This window comes from Dromiciops gliroides, chromosome 1 (genome assembly GCF_019393635.1).
Source record: "Dromiciops gliroides isolate mDroGli1 chromosome 1, mDroGli1.pri, whole genome shotgun sequence".
Taxonomy (NCBI): domain Eukaryota; kingdom Metazoa; phylum Chordata; class Mammalia; order Microbiotheria; family Microbiotheriidae; genus Dromiciops; species Dromiciops gliroides.
In genome coordinates this window covers 679969783-679991926 of record NC_057861.1, presented here as the reverse complement: position 1 = coordinate 679991926, position 22144 = coordinate 679969783, and the positions used below count along the sequence as shown (strand labels likewise).

General features: G+C 38.5%; 1 protein-coding gene across 1 annotated transcript in view; it reads left to right on the top strand.

Annotated features, from left to right (window-relative positions):
• Positions 1–17102, top strand: part of RFT1 (RFT1 homolog) — a 48128-nt gene extending 31026 nt beyond the window's left edge. The window contains exons 11-13 of the mRNA XM_043977440.1: positions 2549–2654; positions 15360–15609; positions 16260–17102. Coding sequence (XP_043833375.1) covers positions 2549–2654; positions 15360–15609; positions 16260–16424 — 521 coding nt within the window. The 3' untranslated portion in view covers positions 16425–17102. The remainder of the gene's footprint in view (positions 1–2548; positions 2655–15359; positions 15610–16259) is intronic.
• Positions 17103–22144: the final 5042 nt, after the last annotated feature.

The window sequence follows — 22144 nt, the reverse complement described above, 5'->3', positions numbered from 1 at the left end:
ATCGAAGCCGTCCCCAGGGAATGCTCAGGGCCACTACTAGGAGCTCCCAGGCTCCAAAGTCCTTCCTTCCAGATGTCCCCAAGTAGGGCAGGGAATGAGGAGAGAAGTGCCAGGGGAGAAAGGCAGAAGTGGAGGGTGGAACAGAGGAACAGCACTGACGGAATCCACAAGTAGAATTCTAATTGATGAAGAAAATGAAATGCTTCTGATTGATGATGTGATTTCATTCACTGAGAGTGAAAAGTGGAAGCCTATAAACCTTCGGTTTTAGTGTCTCTAATTTATTATCCTTTGCAAATGAAAGCCAGCTCTCTAGTGAGGAGAGTTACACTTAAACTTGGTAGCCAGGTGTTTGGAAGGTCATTTTGGACAAGTTCATTAAAGAAGCATTGCAAGTAGACTTCTTTTTTCTTTCTTTTCTTTTCTTTTCTTTTTTTTTTTTTTTAGTGAGGCAGTTGGGCTTAAGTGACTTGCCCAGGGTCACACAGCTATTAAGTGTTAAGTGTCTGAGGCCGGATTTGAACTCAGGTACTCCTGACTCCAGGGCCGGTGCTCTATCCACTGCGCCACCTAGCCACCCTGCAAGTAGACTTTTTAAAAAAAAGTTTGCTATTATTAAAAAGCTAAGTTTTTATACAAGAAGCCTTTCTCCCATCTCCCTTAATGCTAGTGCCTTCCCTCTGGAATTCTCTCTGATTTATCCTGTAAGGATCTTGTTTGTACATAGTTGTTTACTTTGTGTCTCTCCCTCATCCCCATATTTCCATGGGATCTAACAAATTTTAAAAATGCAACTGAAAATGTGAAACACAAAGAAATGTAAGAGGCAGAAGCTGCTGATTTGTTACTCTCTGATTTGTATCTCTCTGATCCTTACACAGCCTTTTGCCTGATCTTTTCATCCAGGTGCTCTTCCCAAACATTGATGTTTTTATAGGTACTGATGACTAAGATCCCATATGGCAAATATGTCTTTTTTTTTTCCCTCAGACGCCTCTTCTACCCAACTTCCCATCCCAAGGGAAAACATAATCATTCCTTCATTTCTCCAGGATGGATCTTCAGAGTCACCTTACATGTTTCTGTCTTTTCTCCTCCCAAAGCCAGGTTGTTCCCAGATCTGGCCCTTCATCACATATCTAACTGTCCTTCCTCTCTAACCTTATGATTAAGAGTCTGGTCCTGGGTCATGTTCAGATGTTTCAGCTTCAGCATCTTTTCCCTTGGGAACCCTAGTATTGCCTTAATACCTCAACCCAGATCTGTTCTCTCATGTTCTGTGTCTGGATTTTGTTTTGCTTTGTTTTGTTTGCTACTTGAAAGTAGCCAAGTGTTCTCCTGTCAGATGAGGCTGGAAGCCTCTGGAATGGTGAAAGAGAGAGTCCAGCCTTCCTCTCTTTCATCAGAGAAGGTATAAAGGCAAGTGTAGACAGTAGCAATGGCATCAGATGTAAAAATCACTCTTTGACCCTGAACTTCTTAAGAAATCCAGAGGGCAAGCACTGTAGATTCCACTACAAGTGGCTTCTTCCAGCAGAAGTGGCAGGCCAGGTTTTATCTTGTCACAGGCAGATACCACTGGAGAACCTAAAAAGACATTGGGGGAAATGACCCTTTCTTTAGTGACTGAATTGTTTGTATTCATTTGGCAATTTATGATCTCCATAAAATCTTTTGGGAACCCCATGCTGATATTTCATGATAACAACCTTTATAAACATTATATAAATTCCAGATTCTATAAATCTGGTGCTTCAGTCCCATATGAAAAGGTTCCCCTTCCTTTGATAGTATCAGTTAGAACTTGTTAGCTGGTTATAAAATTGGATCTGTTTCATCTTGACCAAGAGTAAGGCACAAGCTTTGGTTCTTATTGTAAATATGTGGATGTTTTTGCCCAGTTGTCTGCTTTTGGCTGTTGGCCCTGTGCTTTTTCTCAAATTCTGTTCTTTATGATGGCCTCTACACTTGTGAACCCTTACCTTCCAGGCGAGTTGCTTCTGTGTGGTGGCTAATACTAGCAAGTTTCCATGTTTATTAAAAAGTGAGAAAATCCACTTGCTATGCTAACAAGCTTTCAGCTGTCAAGGAGATCTGGACTATTTATTCATAATTGTTCTTTTGTTTTTGGCTGTCTCCTCTGTTCAGTGCCATGAAATACTAGGAATCTTTCCAAATAATTAGACTGTAGATTTGAACATGAAATCTGAAGAAGTACTGGTCTCAGAAACAACAGAGAACAGTACTGGTTTGTTGTTGTTGGTTTTCCTGTGAACACTAAGTAGTACTGAAAGAAAGATGTCATTTTTTAAAAAATTTTGTTTTATTTTGTTTTGCTTTTTTTGCAGGGCAGTGAGGGTTAAGTGACTTGCCCAGGGTCACACAACTAGTAAGTGTCAAATGTCTGAGGCCAGATTTGAACTCAGGTCCTCTTGAATCCAAGGCTAGTGCTTTATCCACTGCGCCATCTAGCTGCCCCCGATGTCATTTTTTTTTTATCTTTCTGTTTGTAATTTTGATAAACTTTTGTCTGACTTTTTGTTTCCAGGTCCTGTTCTCCTTAAATGCTATTGTTTATATGTCCTCCTGCTTGCTGTAAATGGTATAACTGAATGTTTCATGTTTGCTGCTATGAGCAAAGAGGAAGTGGACAGGTAGGTAACTTAAGAATCACAAATTTAGATCTTAGTAAAATGAAATAATTTACTGATTTATCAGTTTCAAAGTGAGGTGGATATTTATCTTTTTGTTTTTTCAAAATAACAGATTTTTGACATTCCCATAATATAGATATTCTATGATTAATATTTTATTATTAATATTACAATCCATTGAAGACAGGAATTGTCTTTTGCCTCTTTTTGTATCCTGTTAGGGCCAAATTCAGTATGGGGAGAGTTAATTGGGTGGCTTGCTATAATGTTGGGGTTCAGAAAACAATGGGGGACCTCAAGGTCCAGAGTTTCCTCTTGTCCAAACTGCCTCTTTTTCAGTTATGGCTCCCAGACTAATAAGAAAGGAGATTAACAGCCTTTTTTCCACAAACAACTCAGGTTTTATTAATGGTAACAACATTTACAACACCAGTGGAGTTATAAATCCAGGTAAAATGAAAAGGGGATAGAGAAAGGAAAAAATATGTCCCACTTCCCAGATAGTTAGAATCTAAATCTCCAGGTTAAAAAAAAAAGGCCCCCAGGTACCTCCCTCAAATAAGCTCTACATTCTCAGCTACTCAGAACAGCTTGGGTCTGGCAAAAACTAACTCAAACCCTAAACTTGTTTCCAACTCAGCTGGCCTAACGAGCCAGCCTTGCTTCAACAACATAAACTCATCACCACCTAGAATCTGTAGTTCTAAGGATAATCAGCTTTGCAGTGTCCCCTGGTTAGGTCTGAAGATCAGACACCACCAGCTCCTCTCTTTCTCTCTCTACCTTCTTTCCCATCCCTCTCTGAGAGTACTCTCTCCCACTTCCTGCCTCTCTCACAGGAAGGGTGGTTCTATAGCCAGGCTGAGTCTCCAATTGGTTTAATATACCCCCTAGGCTTCTCCATTATAATTTGGCCAGGCCCATGTCTGCGTGGGGGAACTCCTAGGTGGGGGTTAGGTACTTTAGTTTGATACTTTGACTCAATAAATGTTCTTTGTGTTGTTTGTTCTATAATCTCTTAAAGTACACACCCATCTTCTCTTAGGCTTTTAAAGCTTGCATCTTTTTATTCTGACCATGATGAAGCAAAGATGGTGTTATAAAAACACCAAATCACAATCCCCAACACCAAGTATAGTGCCTGGCACATAGTAGGTACTTAATACATTTGTATTGATTAATAACATATCTGTATGTAGATAAGCAGCAAATTCTGTAATTCTCAATAATTGAACATCAAGAAATTAGTCAGGCTAATCCACTGTTGGTGGAATTCTGAACTGATCCAACAATTCTAGAAAGCAATTTGGCGGGGGGGGGGGGGGGGGGGGGGGGGGGCAGCTAGGTGGCACAGTGGATAAAGCACCAGCCCTGGATTCAGGAGTACCTGAGTTCAAATCCGGCCTCAGACTCTTGACACTTACTAGCTATGTGACCCTGGCCAAGTCACTTAACCCCCATTGCCCTGCAAAAAAAAAAAAAAGAAAGCAATTTGGAACCATGCCCAAAGAGCTATTAAAGACCCTTTGATCCAGCAATACCAATAGGTTTATATCCCAAAGACATCCCCAAAAAGAGAAAAAGACCTATTTATACAAAAATATCTATAGCAGCTCTTTTTGTGGTGGCTGAGAATTGGAAATCAAAGCAAAACCCATCAATTAGGGAATGGCTAATGGTATATAATGTAGTATATGATGGTAATGAAATATTGTTGTGCTATAAGAAATGAGAAGCAGGATGATTTCAGAAAAGCCTGGAAAGATTTATATGAATCGATGTATCGTGAAGTGATTAGAACCAAGAGAACATTATGCACAAAGACATCAATACTGTTTGATGAAGAACTGTGAATGACTTAACTATTCTTAGCAATACAGTGATCCAAGACAACCCCAAAGGACTATTGATGAAACATACTATCCACCTCCAAAGAAAGAACTAATATTGATGGAACACAGACTGAAGCATGCTATTTTTTACTTTCTTTCATTTTTTTCCTTTTATTCTAGTTTTCTTATACAAAATGACTAATATGGTAATGCTTTACATAATCATACATATATAACTCATATCTGAATGCTTAGTGCCTTGGGGAGGAGGAAGGGAGGGAGGGGAGGAGGGATAAAAATTGGAACCTAAAGCTATAAATAAAAATATTATTATTTTTAAAAAAGAAATTAAGGGGCAGCTAGATGGCGCAGTGGTTAAAGCACCGGCCCTGGATTCAGGAGTACCTGAGTTCAAATCCAGCCTCAGACACTTGACACTTACTAGCTGTGTGACCATGGGCAAGTCACTTAACCCCCATTGCCTAAAAAAAAAGAAATTAGTCAGCTTTTTCACAATCACAAAATAAAACTGAAGAACTAAGGAAGGAATTCAATCCCTTCCCATTCAGTGTTAGCAGAATCTAGACCCACTAGGGTGGGTCAATTACCCCTTTAGCCCTAAATTCCACAAGTGGGGAGTTAGCAGTGTTCAGAGATGCCATCTGCAGGCATGTGTATTTGAAAATGGGAAATCAAAAGAGAAAGAGGAGAAGAATGAAAGGAAAGAATGTTACCTACTGTGGTTTACTGTGTATGGATACTTCTGGTGCCTTCCTTAGTTGGATCTTACCCCCCCTTCTCCCTCTATCCCCCCTCCCCTTTTACTTTGCACAAGAAGTTCCTAACCTTTTGTTGTATATTGGACCTTTTGGCAGTTGGTGAAGCCTATGGACCCCTTCTCTAAATAATATCTTTTCTTTTCTTTTCTTTTTTTTTTTAGTGAGGTAATTGGGGTTAAGTGACTTGCCCAGGGTCACACAGCTAGTAAGTGTTAAGTGTCTGAGGCCAGATTTGAACTCAGGTACTCCTGACTCCAGGGCCAGTGCTCTATTCACTGCGCCATCTAGCTGCCCCGAATAATATCTTTTTAAAAAATTCATAATTAGGGGCCTCAGACACTTAACACTTACTAGCTGTGTGACCTTGGGCAAGTCACTTAACCCCAATTGCCTCACTAAAAAAAGAAAATAATAAAGATGTAATTTTTTTCCCCATCCAAGTTCACAACCCCACCCTGAAATCTCTTCTTGTATATATGCATCCATAACTTTAATGCCAGGTTAAGAATCCCTAACTCAGAGATATTTAAGTGTGTATCTATATAACATTTTGTCTTGTGTCCATCTTCTTGAAGGGAAAGTTCTTTTAGCATACTGCAATTTCAACATTATCATTTTTTAAAAAGTTTTCTATATATCTCTATTTACCTACCTATATATGTATGTATCTGTCTATCTATTCAATAGTCTATCTGTCTGTCTATCTAACTATCTATCTATCTCTCTATCTAGAGAGCACTGAGTGCTGTATGTGAGAGTCAAATAAGTACCAAACCTATTAAGATGGGAAGTGGAGGGGGAAGACTTGTTGGAACCAAACAGTGTGGAATGTAGACACTGGCTATTTTTTTTTCCTCCCTCATCTATTCCAACTAAATTCCATTATAATGAACCAAAGGAAATTCCTTTTGTTTTGCTTGTAGTGGAGTTTCTACAACATCTACATAATTATGTTCATGTTAATATTCACTATGGATGCTAAGCAGAGTACCTTCCTAATAGAGCTTTCATCTGGCTTTTTTTTAAAGGAGCCTTCTATTTATTTATTTGTTTGTTTATTATTATCATCTGGCTTTTAATTAATTTTCTTGAAAGTTAAAATATCGTGATCCTTAAACTTATTAGTCCAGCAGATTTTTTCTAAGAAAAAAATTTTCATTTCTATTATGTTCTGTTATGTTCACTCCCATTTGTACCTGCTCTTCTAGCTTTGTTTCATTAACTAACTTAAATTCAATTCAACAGACATTTATTTATTTTATTTTTTTATTTTTTTTAGTGAGGCAGTTGGGTTCAAGTGACTTGCCCAGGGTCACACAGCTAGTAAGTGTTAAGTGTCTGAGGCTGGATTTGAACCCAGGTACTCCTGACTCCAGGGCTGGTGCTCTATCCACTGCGCCACCTAGCTGCCCCTCAACAGACAGACATTTATAAACACTTGCTTTCTAGAGAGTACTGTGCTAGATACTGGAGAGGATGGAAACTTTAGCCAATATTCAGTCCTTACCTGCTCTTCAATCTGGTAGAGAAATAAGATATATACACAAATAATGATCATGTACAACAATACAGTAAATGCACTTGAGAGGTACAAAACAAATTGCTGTGTGAGGTCCAAGGGTTTAGACAGAATTGGGGTGGTTAATAGCATCAAGATCAATAGCAAATACTTTGGATGAAAATAATTGTGGTGTGGGCTCTTGAATACCTTATTCCCACAGGAGTTGTGTGAAAAATAACTAAGCTTATTTCATTGTTTTACATTATTAACAGTGAATTTTTTAAACTAAATGTAAGAAAAACTCTTCAATTTGGAAGATGGATATACTACAGTAAAAACTTAATGGAAACTGCAAAGGACTGGAAAAAATTAATCTTTAATGAACCAACCTTGGTCAGTGTGGAAGGGAACTTTTGGGAGAGGCTGTGTTTTTGCCTTACTGTATCAATTTTATTTTAGTCAGTAGAAAATAAACATAGATACCGAATTCTTTACACCTCTCAGTCAGCCGTGTGACTGTGAAGGTGTGGTCTCCCATAGAGAGCAGAGTGGTAGTGAAAATCGGCTTGTATGTTCCCTTTCTCATATCTTTATCAGGGACAATCTTGGTACCTACATATACCAGCCTCTTAAAGATTTTAGAGAGATAGGAAAGTGGGCAAATAGATCATTAGGTAAATTCAATTAAATGTTGATTAAGTGCCTACTTCTCTGTGCCAGGCAGTCTAAGAGGCACTAGAGAGAGGAAGGCAAGAACAAAACAGTGTTTGCTATCAAAAGGCCACCAGGAGGTGCCACAGTGCACAGTACTCCCAGCCAGGAGTCAGGAAGACCTGAGTTCAAACTTTTTCTCAGATACTTACTGTATGATTCTGGGCAAGTCACTTCACCTCTGTCTGCCTCAGTTTTCTCATCTGTAAAATGGAGATAATAAAAACATCTCCCTCGTAAGAGATAGTGAGAATCAAATGAGATATTTTTAAAGTGCTTATTAGCATAGTGCCAGGAACATAATAAGCACTTAATAAATGCTTATTTCCTTCCCCCTTCCCTCCTTTCTTCTGGATGAATCAAAAAGAGCTTCCTGTAGAAAGTTCCACTGAGCTGAGAGTTGAAGGAAGCTATGAATTCTGAGAAGCAGAGATGAGGATAGATTGCATTCCAGGAAGGGGGCACCACTTGTACAAAGGTGCAAAGAAGGGGAGAGGAAGGCCAATTTTGCACAATAGGAAATAGGCCAGTATGACTGAACATAGAGCTTTTGAAGGGCATCATGAAATGTCAGGAAAGCAATCACTAAGCATTTCCAAATTGCTTACTATGTGGCAGGCACTGTGTTAAGTGTTGAGGATACAAAGACAGGTAAAAACAGTCCCTGCCCTCAAGGAACTGACATTCCAATGGGGGAGACAGTGTATATGTAAATAGGGATAAACAAGATAGGATAGGTGGGAGACATTTGGCCTTAAATATCAGGCTGAGGAGTTTCTATTTTATCCTTGAGGCAAATGAGAGCTACTAAAGATTTTTGAGCAAGGGGCAGACATGTTTCAGACCCCTGTGTAAGGAATAGTAATTTGGTGGCTTTGTGGAAGATGGATTGGAAAATGAAGAATTAGAAACAGGGAAACCAGTTAAGAGGCTTTTTGCTTTTAGTTCAGGCAAGAGGTGATGAGGGCATGAACTTAGAGTAGCAGCTCTGCAAATGGAGAAATGGGATGGATGCCAGAGATGTTGGAAAGGGAGAATCAGTAGGATTTGGGATCTGATTGGATATGTCAGGTAAGGGAGAATGGAGAGTCAGTTACCTACTGTAAGACTATAAACCTGGGTGACAATAAATGGTGGTGAACTCAATGGAAGCTGAGAAATTTGGAGGAGGGATAGGTTTTGGTGGAAGATTATTAAATCCATTATGTTCCATTTTGGGTATGTTAAGTTTGCTATGCCTAAAATGGCATTCAAGAAGACATGACTAATAGGCAGTTGATGAGTGGGACTAGAATTCAGGAGAAATTAGGGTTGAATTTATGGGTTTGGGAACTGTCTGAATAAATTGACAAACAATACCTTTTATGGGTGTTATGTGCTAGGCACTTTGGATACAAATCTAAAGAATGAAATCCCTACTCTCAAGCACCTTACATTCTTTTTTTTTTTTTTTAGTGAGGCAATTGGGGTTAAGTGACTTGCCCAGGGTCACACAGCTAGTAAGTGTTAAGTGTCTGAGGCTGGATTTGAACTCAGGTACTCCTGATTCCAGGGCCGGTGCTCTATCCACTGCGCCACCTAGCTGCCCCAAGCACCTTACATTCTAATGAGAAGCAAAACCATGGGAGTGGATGAAGTATCTAAAAGAAGCTGGATCTAGAGCAATAAGGACCCAGGTCAGATCTTTAGGAGGTGCACAAGGAAGCTGGTTGATGTTATATCAAAGGAAGCAGAGAAGGGGCAGGTAGGAGGAACAAGAGAGAGCAGTGTCACAAGCCAAAGGAATAGAAGGATTTGATCAATAGTATCAGATGATTCAGAGAGTTCTTTGGAGAGAGCAAGTTCTATTGACCCCATCACTGTGGGCTCAGAAGCTTGAATTTGAGAAATTGAGAAGTGAGGCTTTGGAAGCAGCAAGATTAGATGACTTTTTTTTTTTTGAGAATTTTGGCTGTGAAAGGGAAAAGAAATAGAAGATATCAGTTTAAGGATTTGGCAGGGACAAATAAGTTTTTTTTAAGGATAGGAGCCATCTTGTCATATTTTAGACAGGGAGGAAGGAGCCAATGAGTAAGGAAAGATCAGTGGTGATCAAAAGGTAGGAAACAATCAAGGTGGGGAGCTCCTGAGAATAAATGCAGGGCTCTCAGGAGTAGATCTGGGTATGAAGAAGGGACATACCTGGAGGAGAGAACTGGAAATGCCAAAATCTGGTAGGGTGAAGGTGTCAAGTAAGAGAGAAGAGTTTGTTACAGATGGCTTCTGCTTTCTCAGTAATAAGCCCAGGCCCCTTAGTTAGGAGATGATGTTGGAGGTTGAGGAGGGAAAAGGGTTAGAATAGCTTCTCTGGGAAATATCGTAGTCAGTCAAGGAAGAATAAACCGATTATTTTGCATCAGTGAGGGACCAGTTGATAGTAGTTAACATAAGTATGTAATAGAATTACTCAGGATGACTGTGTGGCAGTGTTGAGCATCACTTGAGTAGTTGTGAAGGAAGTGGAAGGTAAGGTATTTCCAAGATAGGAATTTGACAAGTCGTGAACAACGATGGGATGGGGAGTCAAAGGATCCAGGAGTAGAATAGCACCTTTTTCATGGGATTGTATTGAGGCTCACTTGAAATACTCTATATAAAAGGCTTGTAAGCCTTAAATTGCTATAGAAATTTACTTTTTTTTAAGCTCAGAACTATGATGGAAAGAGAGACAAAAACATAGGGAGTAGAATGGGAGAAAAGAAGGGTTAGAGGAACTGAGGCTCCTGGTGAGAACAAAGAATAGATTTAGGTAGAATGAAGTAGAGAGTGAGATGGTGATATAGGAGGTTATAATTAGAGGAGGGAATATCAGATTTCAAAATCATGAAGGTAACACAGTTATGGGTAATGATGAGATCTAAGATGTGGTCACCTTTGTGTGTGATGAGGTAGAGTGAAGATAAAAGCAATAGTAATGAAGTATATTGATTAGTTGGGAAGCCAGAATGTCCAACTGAATGCCAATCTATATTAAAATTTTCCAATATGAATGGGCACAGATTGAGTTGGAAATGAAACTGTGTACTAATATCTTCTCATTTGCCCTATTTTGGGAATATTCATGCCAACCTTTTTTCCTTCATTATTTTGGAATTTTTTTCTTTATAATATCTTATGTTGCATTCCAGAGTGCCTTTAAATTTCTATCTGCACGTATTTGGTTTTGTCCAACTGCTTTTCCCAATCTCATTTTTGTGCTATTTCTGTATCCTCATATAGTAGACATATACTAAAGTCCAAATGTGGCAGTTCCAGTGTTGCTGAATGAAGATCTGTTTCATTTCACTTCTCTTTTTTTTTTTGGTTTGTTTTTGTTTGTTTGTTTTGTTTTGCTGGGCAATGAGGGTTAAGTGACTTGCCTAGGGTCACACAGCTAGTGTCAAATGTCTGAGGCCAGATTTGAACTCAGGTCCTCCTGAATCCAGGGCCAGTGCTTTAATCCACTGCACCAGCTAGCTGCCCTCATTTCACTTCTATTTGTATTTTTTCCCCTTTCAATTCTTCTGTAACTTTTCTTGGAGTGACCAGGCCTTGTTGGGTGTCACCATATATTCTGTAGCCTCATTTTCCCCTCCTGCTTTTTTTTTTTTTTTGCTATATTGGGAAATGATTCTGTTCTTCAGTCTTTCTTCACAGCATTTTACCAATAAATTTGTAATCTAAGCTTGTTTTGACCTTGGTTGATATATCCTTTCAAAGTTTTGTAAAAGAAGTATCACTCATGAAATGTATAACCAGGAAAGGAAGTGAGCCAGTTAAATAACAAGTGAGAAATAAACAGATGGACAGCTTGAATGTTGTGCTAGCAATCACACAATTTTTTTTTACTTAATAATATTTTTCCCAATTATATATAAAGATAGTTTTCAACATTCATATATGTAAGATTTTGAGTTCCAAAGTTTTCTCTCTTCCCTCCCCTTTCCCCAAGACAGCAAGCAATATAGATTACATATGTACATATGTACAATCTTGTTAAACATATTTCCACATTAGTCATGTTGTGAAAGAAGAATCAGAACAAGAGGGAAAAACCACAAGAAAGAAAAAAAAATGAAAATAGTATGCTGTGATCTGCATTCAGATTCCATAATTTTTTTTTCTGGACGTCTTTTGGAATTGTCTTGGATCATTGTGTTGCTGTGAAGAGTTAAGTCTGTAATAGTTGATCATAGCACAGTGTTGCTGTTACTATGTACAACGTTCTCCTGGTTCTGCTCATTTCATTCAGCATCAGTTCATATAAGTCCAAGTTTTTCTGAAATCTGCCTCTTTTTTTTTTCAGGGCAATGAGGGTTAAGTGACTTGCCCAGGGTCACACAGCTAGTATGTGTCAAGTGTTTGAGGCCAGATTTGAACTCATGTCCTCCTGAATCCAGGGCCAGTGCTTTATCCACTTTGCCACCTAGCTACCCCCAAAATCTGCCCTTCTTGTAGCACAGTAATATTCCATTACATTCGTGTACCACAACTTGTTCAGCCATTCCCCAGTTGATGGGCATTCCCTCAATTTCCAATGCTTTGCCACCACAAAAAGAGCTGCTATAAATATTTTTCCTTTTTTTATGATCTCTTTGGGATACAGACCTATTAGTGGTATTGCTGGGTCAAAGGGTATGCACAGGCCCTCTGGGCCTGCAACCACAAAATATTCAAAGGCCTAAAGGAAGGCCTCCAGGACATTAAGTAGATCTTCTTTAAATTTATGGAAACACCTGGTCAAAAATTGCACAGAATGAGAAGACACGAATGGGTTGCAATCTGCAACATATATAGATCCACTGAAGTATTGTATCAGTCAGTCAACAGCAATTTATGTGACAGGCACTGTGCAAAGATCTGTGAATACAGGGACAGAATTGAAATAGTTCCATCCCACAAGGAACTTACATTCTAATGGGGGAGACAACAATAATAATATAATTATGTACATGGTGCATATAAAGACAAAGGAACCTTAAGAGGAAAAAGCCTCTTTCAAAGTCCATTCTTCAAGGAAACCGGGGTTTCTGTGGGGTGGCAAGAGAACATTACTGGCAGTAGGGGACAGCCATTGAAAAGGCATGGAGCAAGGCAGGGCTTAATGTGTGAAGAACATCAACTTGGCCAGCATGGCTAGACCATTGAATGTGGGGAGGAGGGGGGCATGATATGTAAGAAGACTAGAAATTCAGGAAGAGTTTTAAATGCCAAATGGCAGAGTTTACATTTGATCCTAAAGGTAATAAGGAGCCACTGGATTTTATTGAGTAAGGGCACGGCATGACCCCACAGGCACTTGAAGAAAATTACTTTGGTTGCTCTGTGGTGAATGGATTAGAACAAGGAGAGACTGAAGGCGGGGAGACCAGTCAGGAGGCTATTGCAGTAGTTCTGGCAAGAGGTGATGATGGCATTCATTAGGATAGTGGCCATGTGAGTGGTGAGAAGAGAATACAGAGTATACAAGAGCTGGTGTAGAGATAGAAACAATATTTGGCAAAAAACTCAACAGTGGGGCAAGTAAGGGTTAGAAATTCAGGATTCACAGAGGTTGTGGACCTGGCTGACTTCAAGGATGGCAATGTCATCAACTATAATAGTGAAGTTTGGAAGAAGATGTGTTTGGAAGGAAAGTTGAGTTGTTTTTGACAAGTTGAGTTTGAAATGTCTACAGGACATGTGGCTGGATATGGAATAGTGAGTCCTTTGAATAACAAGATTTTTTAGTTACTGAAGTTAACATTAGTATTTTAGCACATTTAACACATTTGTTGAAGTTGACTTCTCAAAATATATATAATAAATACATATATAAGAATTTTTGTTTCATCTTATTAAGCAATCAGTCATATCTAGGACAATAGAAGCAGTTTATACAGGTGGATACTGACTCCAAAAGATGCGTAAAATGACATTTAATTTATTAAACTCCCTTCACTCTTCAAGCATGGTATCTTTTTTTTTTGTCTCAGTTTTTCTAAGTCCCAGTTTTAAGTCTAATCTCTTTTGAGTGTTGAGAAAGAAGCATTAAAAATTAATTTTCTGTTTATGTTAACTAAGCCTTAAAGAACGATAATTACTGTCACTAGGTAATAATTTTACATTCAGAAAGTGGTATTTTAATGGCTTCTTTCACATTTGCATTTTTTCCCCAGAAATATATGATGCTTTTAAGGCTATAGATGGTGAGCTTTGGTTGGAACTAATTGGGAAGTGCAGCAGCTGTAGATTGCTCTTCTGATGGAAGACAGCAGGACCCTTCATTATCAACTGTACCAGAATAGCCTGAAAGTTGCTCACTCTAGCATTCTAAATTAAGCAAGCTATAGTAAGGAATTAATCTTGGCTTTCATGAGTTAGTTATTAGTTCCATCCATTTTACCATTTACTGGGAGACATGACTTCAAGAGTTTTATGAAGCTGTTCATTCCATGCCAAGCAATGGTGTATTAGGCCTTTCCAAAACATAGTTTCAGAGAAACAGGGAATTATGACAGGTAACATAAATAACAGCTTCTTGATTGGAAAAAATGTCAAAGAACCAGGTTATGCTATATCTCACTACCATTGGCTCGAGTATTAGCTGCATTGTAAAGTTTGGTTTGTTTGTTTTTTTCTAACTGCTGCTTGTTTAATTAAGAGATCGCTTCATACATTGGGTTCTAGTTCTACCACTATCAGGAACTTGTTCTGTAACTGAAAAAAGTTCCTTCCCTTTTATGGGCTTTGGTGCTATCTTCTATAAGATCAGCAAATTACCTACATGATCTCTGAGCACCCCTTCAGCGCTGACATTTAATGGTGGTCATAGCTTCTGCTCTCAAATCGTCCACTAAGACTTTCTGTCCTGGGTGAGAAGAAAATAAGCTCCTTCTCTAGAAATCTAGACAAATGGCTGATCATTCCAACTCCTCCCTCTTGGACTGGTAGGACAAAGATCCATAAAGTGTTGGTCTGATTCGACCAAACAAAAGTACAGAAACAGATGGACGTTAGAAGAGCACAGTTCTGCCAAACACTTTACTATATGAACCTAGTCACATGTTTGAAATAGCCTTGAAAGTAACTTAATAATGGCATCATTTATAGACTAGAAGAAATCCATGGGATTGGAAGGCTGTTAATAGTTCCGCATTACTTACTAGAAGGCTCATTTCCTCTGGGTCTTGGTTTCCCTTATTTAAGGAATGAATGTCTTAAAGTGCCTATAAAATCATGTAGGTAATAGAAAGTATATAAAACATGGATAGAATACAAAGCATTATATATATCTCCATTTCCAAGTTTACAAAATTTAAGAAATTGTACTAGAAAATATCTTAAGTCCCCATTAACCCTTACAAAATTTGTGAGTCTTTCTGTATGTGATTAGAATTTGTTTGTTAGGAAAGCACCAAAGAATATTCATTCATTAGGGTATTATCTATATTTCTAGCATGAAATTTAATCCTCATTTTAAAATAAAATATTCTGCCTTGATTAAAACTGTCAGTTCCTGTGACAGTTTTATTGAATTTTGCATTATGTTTGAATTTCACAGCAGGGACTCAGCCAGTGTTTTTATGTGTGCTAATAAATGAAAAGGTCCCACTTAAAGCATTCATTTTTAATTTAAAAATTAAAGGAAGCTGTGATTTTATATTTCCCAGTTCTTTTCTGTCCTACTAGATCTGTAATATGTATCATATGTGTAAAACATAACATTGTGGAAACAGTGATTTTAAAGGAGGGCCAGTTTTACTTATTTCTGATTATTTACAGAGTATCTTTTCTGTCCCTGAAAAGTATAAAGGAAGGCTAAGGTGTTTTTATAAATGATATAAGTAGCTTGTTTAGCATCATTTCCATCTCTCTCTCACAGGTACAATTTTATTATGCTGGCCCTGTCGTTCACATTCTTGCTATCTTCCTATTTCCTGACCAAGTGGCAAGGCAGTGTGGGCTTCATCTTTGCCAATTGTTTTAACATGGGAATTCGAATTGTACAAAGCATATGCCATATCTATAAGTACTACAGAGAGAGTCCTCATAGGCCGCTGGCAGGCCTGCTTCCTTCACCACTTCTAATTGTGGTCTATGTGCTCAGTGGAGTGGTTACTGGTGTTTCAGAGGTAAGTTTCCCTTCTTTTTTTACACTCTGGCTCAGACCATGCCCTTGTTTCTTCCGTCACTGTCTAACTTGAGGTCCCTACTAATATAAGTGTTTGCCCTATCCCTCTCAGCTTTGGACTTTGTTCTTCCTAAGTGTTTGCTTTGTCAGTGACAGACCATACAATAAAATGTCAGGTTTATATACATAATAGATCAAATTCTTATTAATTAATAAACTTTTTTTTGGTGGGGCAATGAGGGTTAAATGACTTGCCCAGGTTCACACAGCTAGTAAGTGTCAAGCGTCTGAGGCTGGATTTGAATTCAGGTCCTCCTGAATCCAGGGCCAGTGCTTTATCCACTGTGCCACCTAGCTGCCCCAATAAACATTTTTATTTATAGTTTTGAGTTCCAAATTTTATCCCTCCCCGCTCCCTGAGGTGGTAAGCAATCAGATGTGGGTTATACATGCAAATTCTTGTTAATTGATTTGAATAAAAAGTTAGAAATAACAAGACCTTTATTTTCCCATCAATTACTCCTAGAATATAGGCTGTCTCTTCTCTAATGGCATGGAGTTATGTCCTAGTGGAACTTCTGGAGTGAAATGTTAGGAGGGTTGGATTGGGCTAAAGGCCCCTGTCACTAATAATATTTTCTTTCCCTATAGGCGTTTCTGTGTTGTGAGAGAGGCTGGCTGGCCAGGCTTCTGCACATCCTTGTGGGGGCTTTGTGTTTGGGAGCTACCCTTGTGACTGTGTTTTTCACAGAGACCAAGCTGATCTTCTTTATTCGAACTCAGTTCCTACCCAAATATACCCAGAAAAAAACATGAACGTATAGGAGAACCAGTTCCTATATTTAGTTCTGAAGGCCTATCAGAATGGTTTGTGGTATAAAGGCTCATTTCCTGTTCAAAGGAAAAATATCACTGAGTGAGAATCCACTGAGGTTCTGGTATTAACAAAACTATAAGTTTATAAGAAACTAGAAAATTGGAATCCATTGGGAAATAATAGACATAATATTTGGTTTATGTTTTCGAATCTATTTGGAGTCTTAAATATTAATGAAGGATATAATTTTTAAACAGATCAGAATAATAATGGAATTTTCAATTTTCTTTTTGTCATTTTGTACTAATTTGTGTTTTTTTTTTCTTGGCTGATTCCTTTATGGTGTGATCTAGCTTAATCCCAAATGTATAATCCCTATTTTCTCAAGAGTTGAGTAACTTAGGGTCCTCCAAAAGAGATCTGATCATTTAATTATTCTTAAAAACACTTAATTCATTTCCCCAAGGAAGGAAGAATACAGAGTTTTGCTTACAGAACAAAAACTAAATAAGATACTTGAGCAATGCTTTTACTGAAATTAGCCATCATTGTGGTATTTTCTTTCAGAGAAGAACAAATGTCATTCATCCCACAAGCCAGGAAAAAGAAACATGTAATCTTTCTGAGAAGTATGTTTCTAAGAAGCTTGAATTATTAGGAAATAAAGAGAAATTCAAGAAAGTAAAGTATAGAATTCAAGGTGGAAGATTTAAATTTAAATTTACTTTTGTTGATTACAAACAACTACACTAACTGTCCTAAAGAACATAGAGTTTTTTCATTTTTCTTTTCTTTTCTTTTTTTTTGGTGGGGCAATTGGGGTTAAGTGACTTGCCTAGGGTCACACAGCTAGTAATTGTTAAGTGTCTGAGGCCGGATTTGAACTCGGGTCCTCCTGACTCCAGGGCCAGTGCTCTATCCACTGCGCCACCTAGCTGCCCCTCAGAACATAGGGTTTTGAAGAAAGAGATCACCAAAAATGAGCTGCCTTTGAGTCTTCAGGAAAATGTTCCCTTTGTAGCTGGACTGCACTTTTTATAATGAAAATGGTATAGGAAAACAGTTCTTATTTAACATATTTTTTCCATGCTTCTCCCTCCTTAGAAAACAAAATGTGTTTTTTTTTAAGTTTTCAACATTTTGTTTTTATAAGATTTCTAGTTTCAGATTTTTCTCCCGCCCCACTCCGCAAGACAGCAAGTAATCTGATATAGGTTATATATGTACAATCACATTAAAAATTTCTGCATTAGTCTTGCTGTGAAAGAAGAATCAGAGCAAAAAGGAAAAACCTCAAAAAAGAAAAACAACAGCACCAAAAACAAAAGAAATAGTATGGTTCAATCTGCATCCATATTTCACAGTTCTTTTTTTTCTGGATTTGGAGAGTATTTTCCATGATGAGTCCTTTGAAACTGTCTTGTACTGTTGTATTGCTGAGAAGAATCAAGTCTGTCACAGTTGATCAACACATAATGGTTTTTTTTTTGGTTTTTTTGTTTTTGTTTTTTTTAGTGAGGCAATTGGGGTTAAGTGACTTGCCCAGGGTCACACAGCTAGTAAGTGTTAAGCGTCTGAGGCCGGATTTGAATTCAGGTACTCCTGACTCCAGGGCCGGTGCTCTATCCATTGCACCATCTAGCTGCCCCTCAACACATAATGTTGATGATACTGTGTACAATGTTCTCCTGCTTCTGCTCATCTCACTCAGTATCAGTTCCTGTAAGTCTTTCCAGGTTTCTCTGAAATCTGCCTGCTCATCGTTTTTTACAGCACAATAGTATTCCATTACATCCATATACCACAACTTGTTCAGCCATTCCCCAGTTGATGGGCAACCACTCAAACAAAATGGTTTTAATACTGTTCTAACAAATAAGTCAGTAATCAAATATCTGTGACTTTTGTCAGCATGAAAACTCCCTCCACTGATTCAAATTGCAGCCTGTTTATAACTTAGTAAAGAAGTTTTAGACAGTTGTCGGAAGTTCAGATAGATTCATTGACTTGCCCATGGTCACACAGAAGCTAAGTCTTCCTGACTCCACATCCTACACTCTTATCCACTAAGCTTTGCTGTCTCTCCTTTGGGATAACAAATACTCTTCTTTTTTTTCTGTTTTTTTTTTTTTTTTTTTAGTGAGGCAATTGGGGTTAAGTGACTTGCCCAGGGTCACACAGCTAGTATGTGTTAAGTGTCTGAGGCTGGATTTGAACTCAGGTACTCCTGACTCCAGGGCCGGTGCTCTATCCACTGCGCCACCTAGTTGCCCCAACAAATACTCTTCTGACATTTTATTTATGAAAGTTTTTTCCCTTGCCATATTACCAACCCCAGTTATTGGCCCACTTATTTCTACCTTTAGTTACTCCAATAAATATGAGATTTCCAGCGTAATCCAAGAAGATAACTAACCCATGATGCTCAGAGAGTAGAATGGTTTGTAGAACAGTAATGATAATTCAGTCTCAATCATTCAAGTCATGCATTTGACTTACCAGGCTCATACTGTGTGCAAGGCCATATACTGGACAGTGTGGGACATCAAAAGATGGATAAGACAGTTGTGAATTACCCCCATATTAGTCCTCATCTGGGGCCTGGCTTTGCAAAAGCAAATCTTCGGTGAGCTCCCCAAACCCATGGTACTTTGCCACCAGAATCAACTCCAGGTTGCCCCCATTAGACCACACATTATTCTAAAGACTCAAGCTGCCATTTAAAACTTTTCCAGACAAACAAACAAAATAAATAAACAAATAAATAAATAAAACTCTAGCAACTTCCCAAGTTACTTAGTGCTGAAAGTCCACCAACCCTCTGGTGCCCCTGTGGAGGTAGTAACAGGATAAGTCAGAGACTTTCATTCTACTGGGCTAGATTCCTAGTTCTCATCTTCAACCCCACTTCCATTCTCTTCCTATATACTCCTGATCTCAGTGGGACCTGACATTTTTCCAGCCTGGCTTCTAGGTTGGAGACCATACTTGCCTGTTGTCTGTTGGTCCCTGCCCCGCAATACAGCTTCCCATTCACTTGTATTTTTAACAGATTTATTTAATGATATCTTTTGTTTTTATGTCACCTAGATTTCCCTTTGTAACTCCTTCTTCTCCCCCAAGAATCATCCCTTATAACAAAGAATTTTTTTAAAGGAAAAAATAAGAGGAATAAGAGAATTTGTATTACTAAGTTTGCCAGCTACCCTACTGCTTCAGGGCATGATCCTTAAAGACTTAGAGCTCTGCCTCTGGTTGTTTAATGCACTGGGACCATTTACTTTCATTTTCTTTATGTTGGCAATTCATATTTTCTAGGACCATTAACAATAATCAGGGAAAGCTTCCCTTGGCATTACCTTTATTTTCTGTGTCAGTCTCCTGTAGCACCTCCTTCAACCTCCTCTCTATCTCACTAGAGGGCTTGTCTGTGGTCATTAAATCAGGTCATCCTTTCACTTCTTCAGAGGAGTCTACTTATTTGAGTTGTCCTTCCCCCACTTCAACCACAACAACCATAACTCATTCAAATACAATTTTACTATCAGCAGGTATAAGCCAAGCATGACTCAAGCCATTCTGATGAAGCTTCAAGTCTGAGACTGGAACAAAATGAGACATTTAAAGGCCATATAACAATTAGTGAAAGGTTTATTTAACCGTAGCATGGTAAGAAAACTCAGTAAAGATGCAACACTGATTTAGTGGGATATTTACCCCACCTCAGCGCCAGTCTCCATAGAAAAACCCTTAGTCATCAAGCACGTTGGGTTTGGTGACTCAAATGGTAGTGGGACACCTGTCAAGTCTGAAGGGCACTGACTTCTCTTGGGCTGACATTTTATGCCCTAGGCAGCTAGAACACTACTTGGGTAGTTTATGCTTTAGTCCTCTGGACCTTCAAGTCTCAAGAACAATTTCCTGACAAGACTGTGAGCCCAACTTGTGACTCATATCCATATTCTCCCTAGAGATTTCCACAGAAGGTATGCCAAATGCACTGGAGGTTATCCATAACTCCTCTTTGTATCATGAGGACACCATTGGAATATGTGACCTGACTGTTGGTTGATTTATTTTTTCCCATGTAGCTAGCCCATCATCTTTTTCTTTAATTCATTCCTTTGATGATGTTCTTTATACCTCTTCTCCTTTGTTAAATTTTTGGAAGGGGAAAAAACAACTTTACATTCTGTTTAGTATCAGTTCCATTAGAGACACATATTTATTATCATACATAATCATACAAGCTGCAAGAAGAGTGGTCTCCCAGATTGACATAGTGATGTAATACAATCAGAGAAAGGGAAAAAAAAAAAGCCTTTATACACTCCCAAGATTCATCTCAGCAGTTATTGCTGGTTTAATATTTGTATGTGAAATGTTTCAGACCGGGACAGAACTCTCTCAAGGAAGCAAACTCAAAGTCCTTTATATAGTCTTTTTTTTTTTTTTTAGTAAGGCAATTGGGGTTAAGTGACTTGCCCAGGGTCACACAGCTAGTAAGTGTTAAGTGTCTGAGGCTGGATTTGAACTCAGGTACTCCTGACTCCAGGGCCGGTGCTCTATCCACTGCGCCATCTAGCTGCCCCCCTTTATATAGTCTTAACAATATAGGACATGATATATAATCTCAGGGTTCCTTAAGTGTAAGACTTTATTTGACAGTTACATATTTCATATTTCTAAACAAATGGCTTTAGTTTGTTGTGTGTTCAGAACAACAGTTTTAGGTTTGTTTTATTTTCTGTCACTACCTCTCTACTAACACACAGTGGCACTTACCAATGCCTAGAGACCTAAATTTCCTAATTTTTTCTAAACAATTTCTGGTTTAAAAAAACAAACAGAAAAACCCAATTTCTGGTTTTTTTCACTGTGTGGCAACCTGTTTATACCTATTTTTTAAAATGAGTCTGTTTTAGGGAGAAGTTTGAAGTCATTCATTGTCATTGTTGTTCAGTCATTCAGTCATGTCCAACTCTTTGTGACCCTGTGGACCATATTACTCAAGGCCTTTCTCTGTCCTCCACTATCTCCTCAAGTCTAAGCTCTTGTTTGTTGCTCCATGACGCTATCTCATCCTCTGCCATCCCTTTCTCCTTTTGCCTTCAATATTTCCTGGCATCAGTCTTTTCCAGTGAGTCCTGTCTCCTCATTATGTGGCCAAAGTACTTAAGCTTCAGCTTCAGTATTTGTCCTTCCAATTGAGAGGGTTAATTAAATATTGATTGATTTGATCTCCTTGGTGTCCAAGGGACTCAAGTCGTCTTCAGTACCACAACTGGAAAGCATCAGTTCTGCAGCACTAAGTTTTCCTTATAGTCCAACTCTCATAGCCATACATTACTACTGGAAAAACCATAGCTTTGACTTACACAGACTTTGGTTGGCAAGGTGATGTTTCTGCTTTTTAGTATGCTGTCCATTTCTGCCATAGCTTTTCTTTGAAGGACCATCTTTTAATTTCATGGCTGTGGTCACTATCTCTAGTGATCTTTGAGGCCAAGAATATAAAATCTGATACTGCTTCCATTTCCCCTCCCTCTGTTTGCCAGGAAATAATGGCATCCAGTGCCATGATCTTAGGTAGGATTTTTTTTGGGTTGTTTTTTTATTGTTAAACTTTAAGCTTAAGTCATTAGTAGAACTGAGTCCTGGATGTGTGTGTATACATGTAATTATTCTTCTTGTTGTCATTCTGATAGTTGGTTGTTAA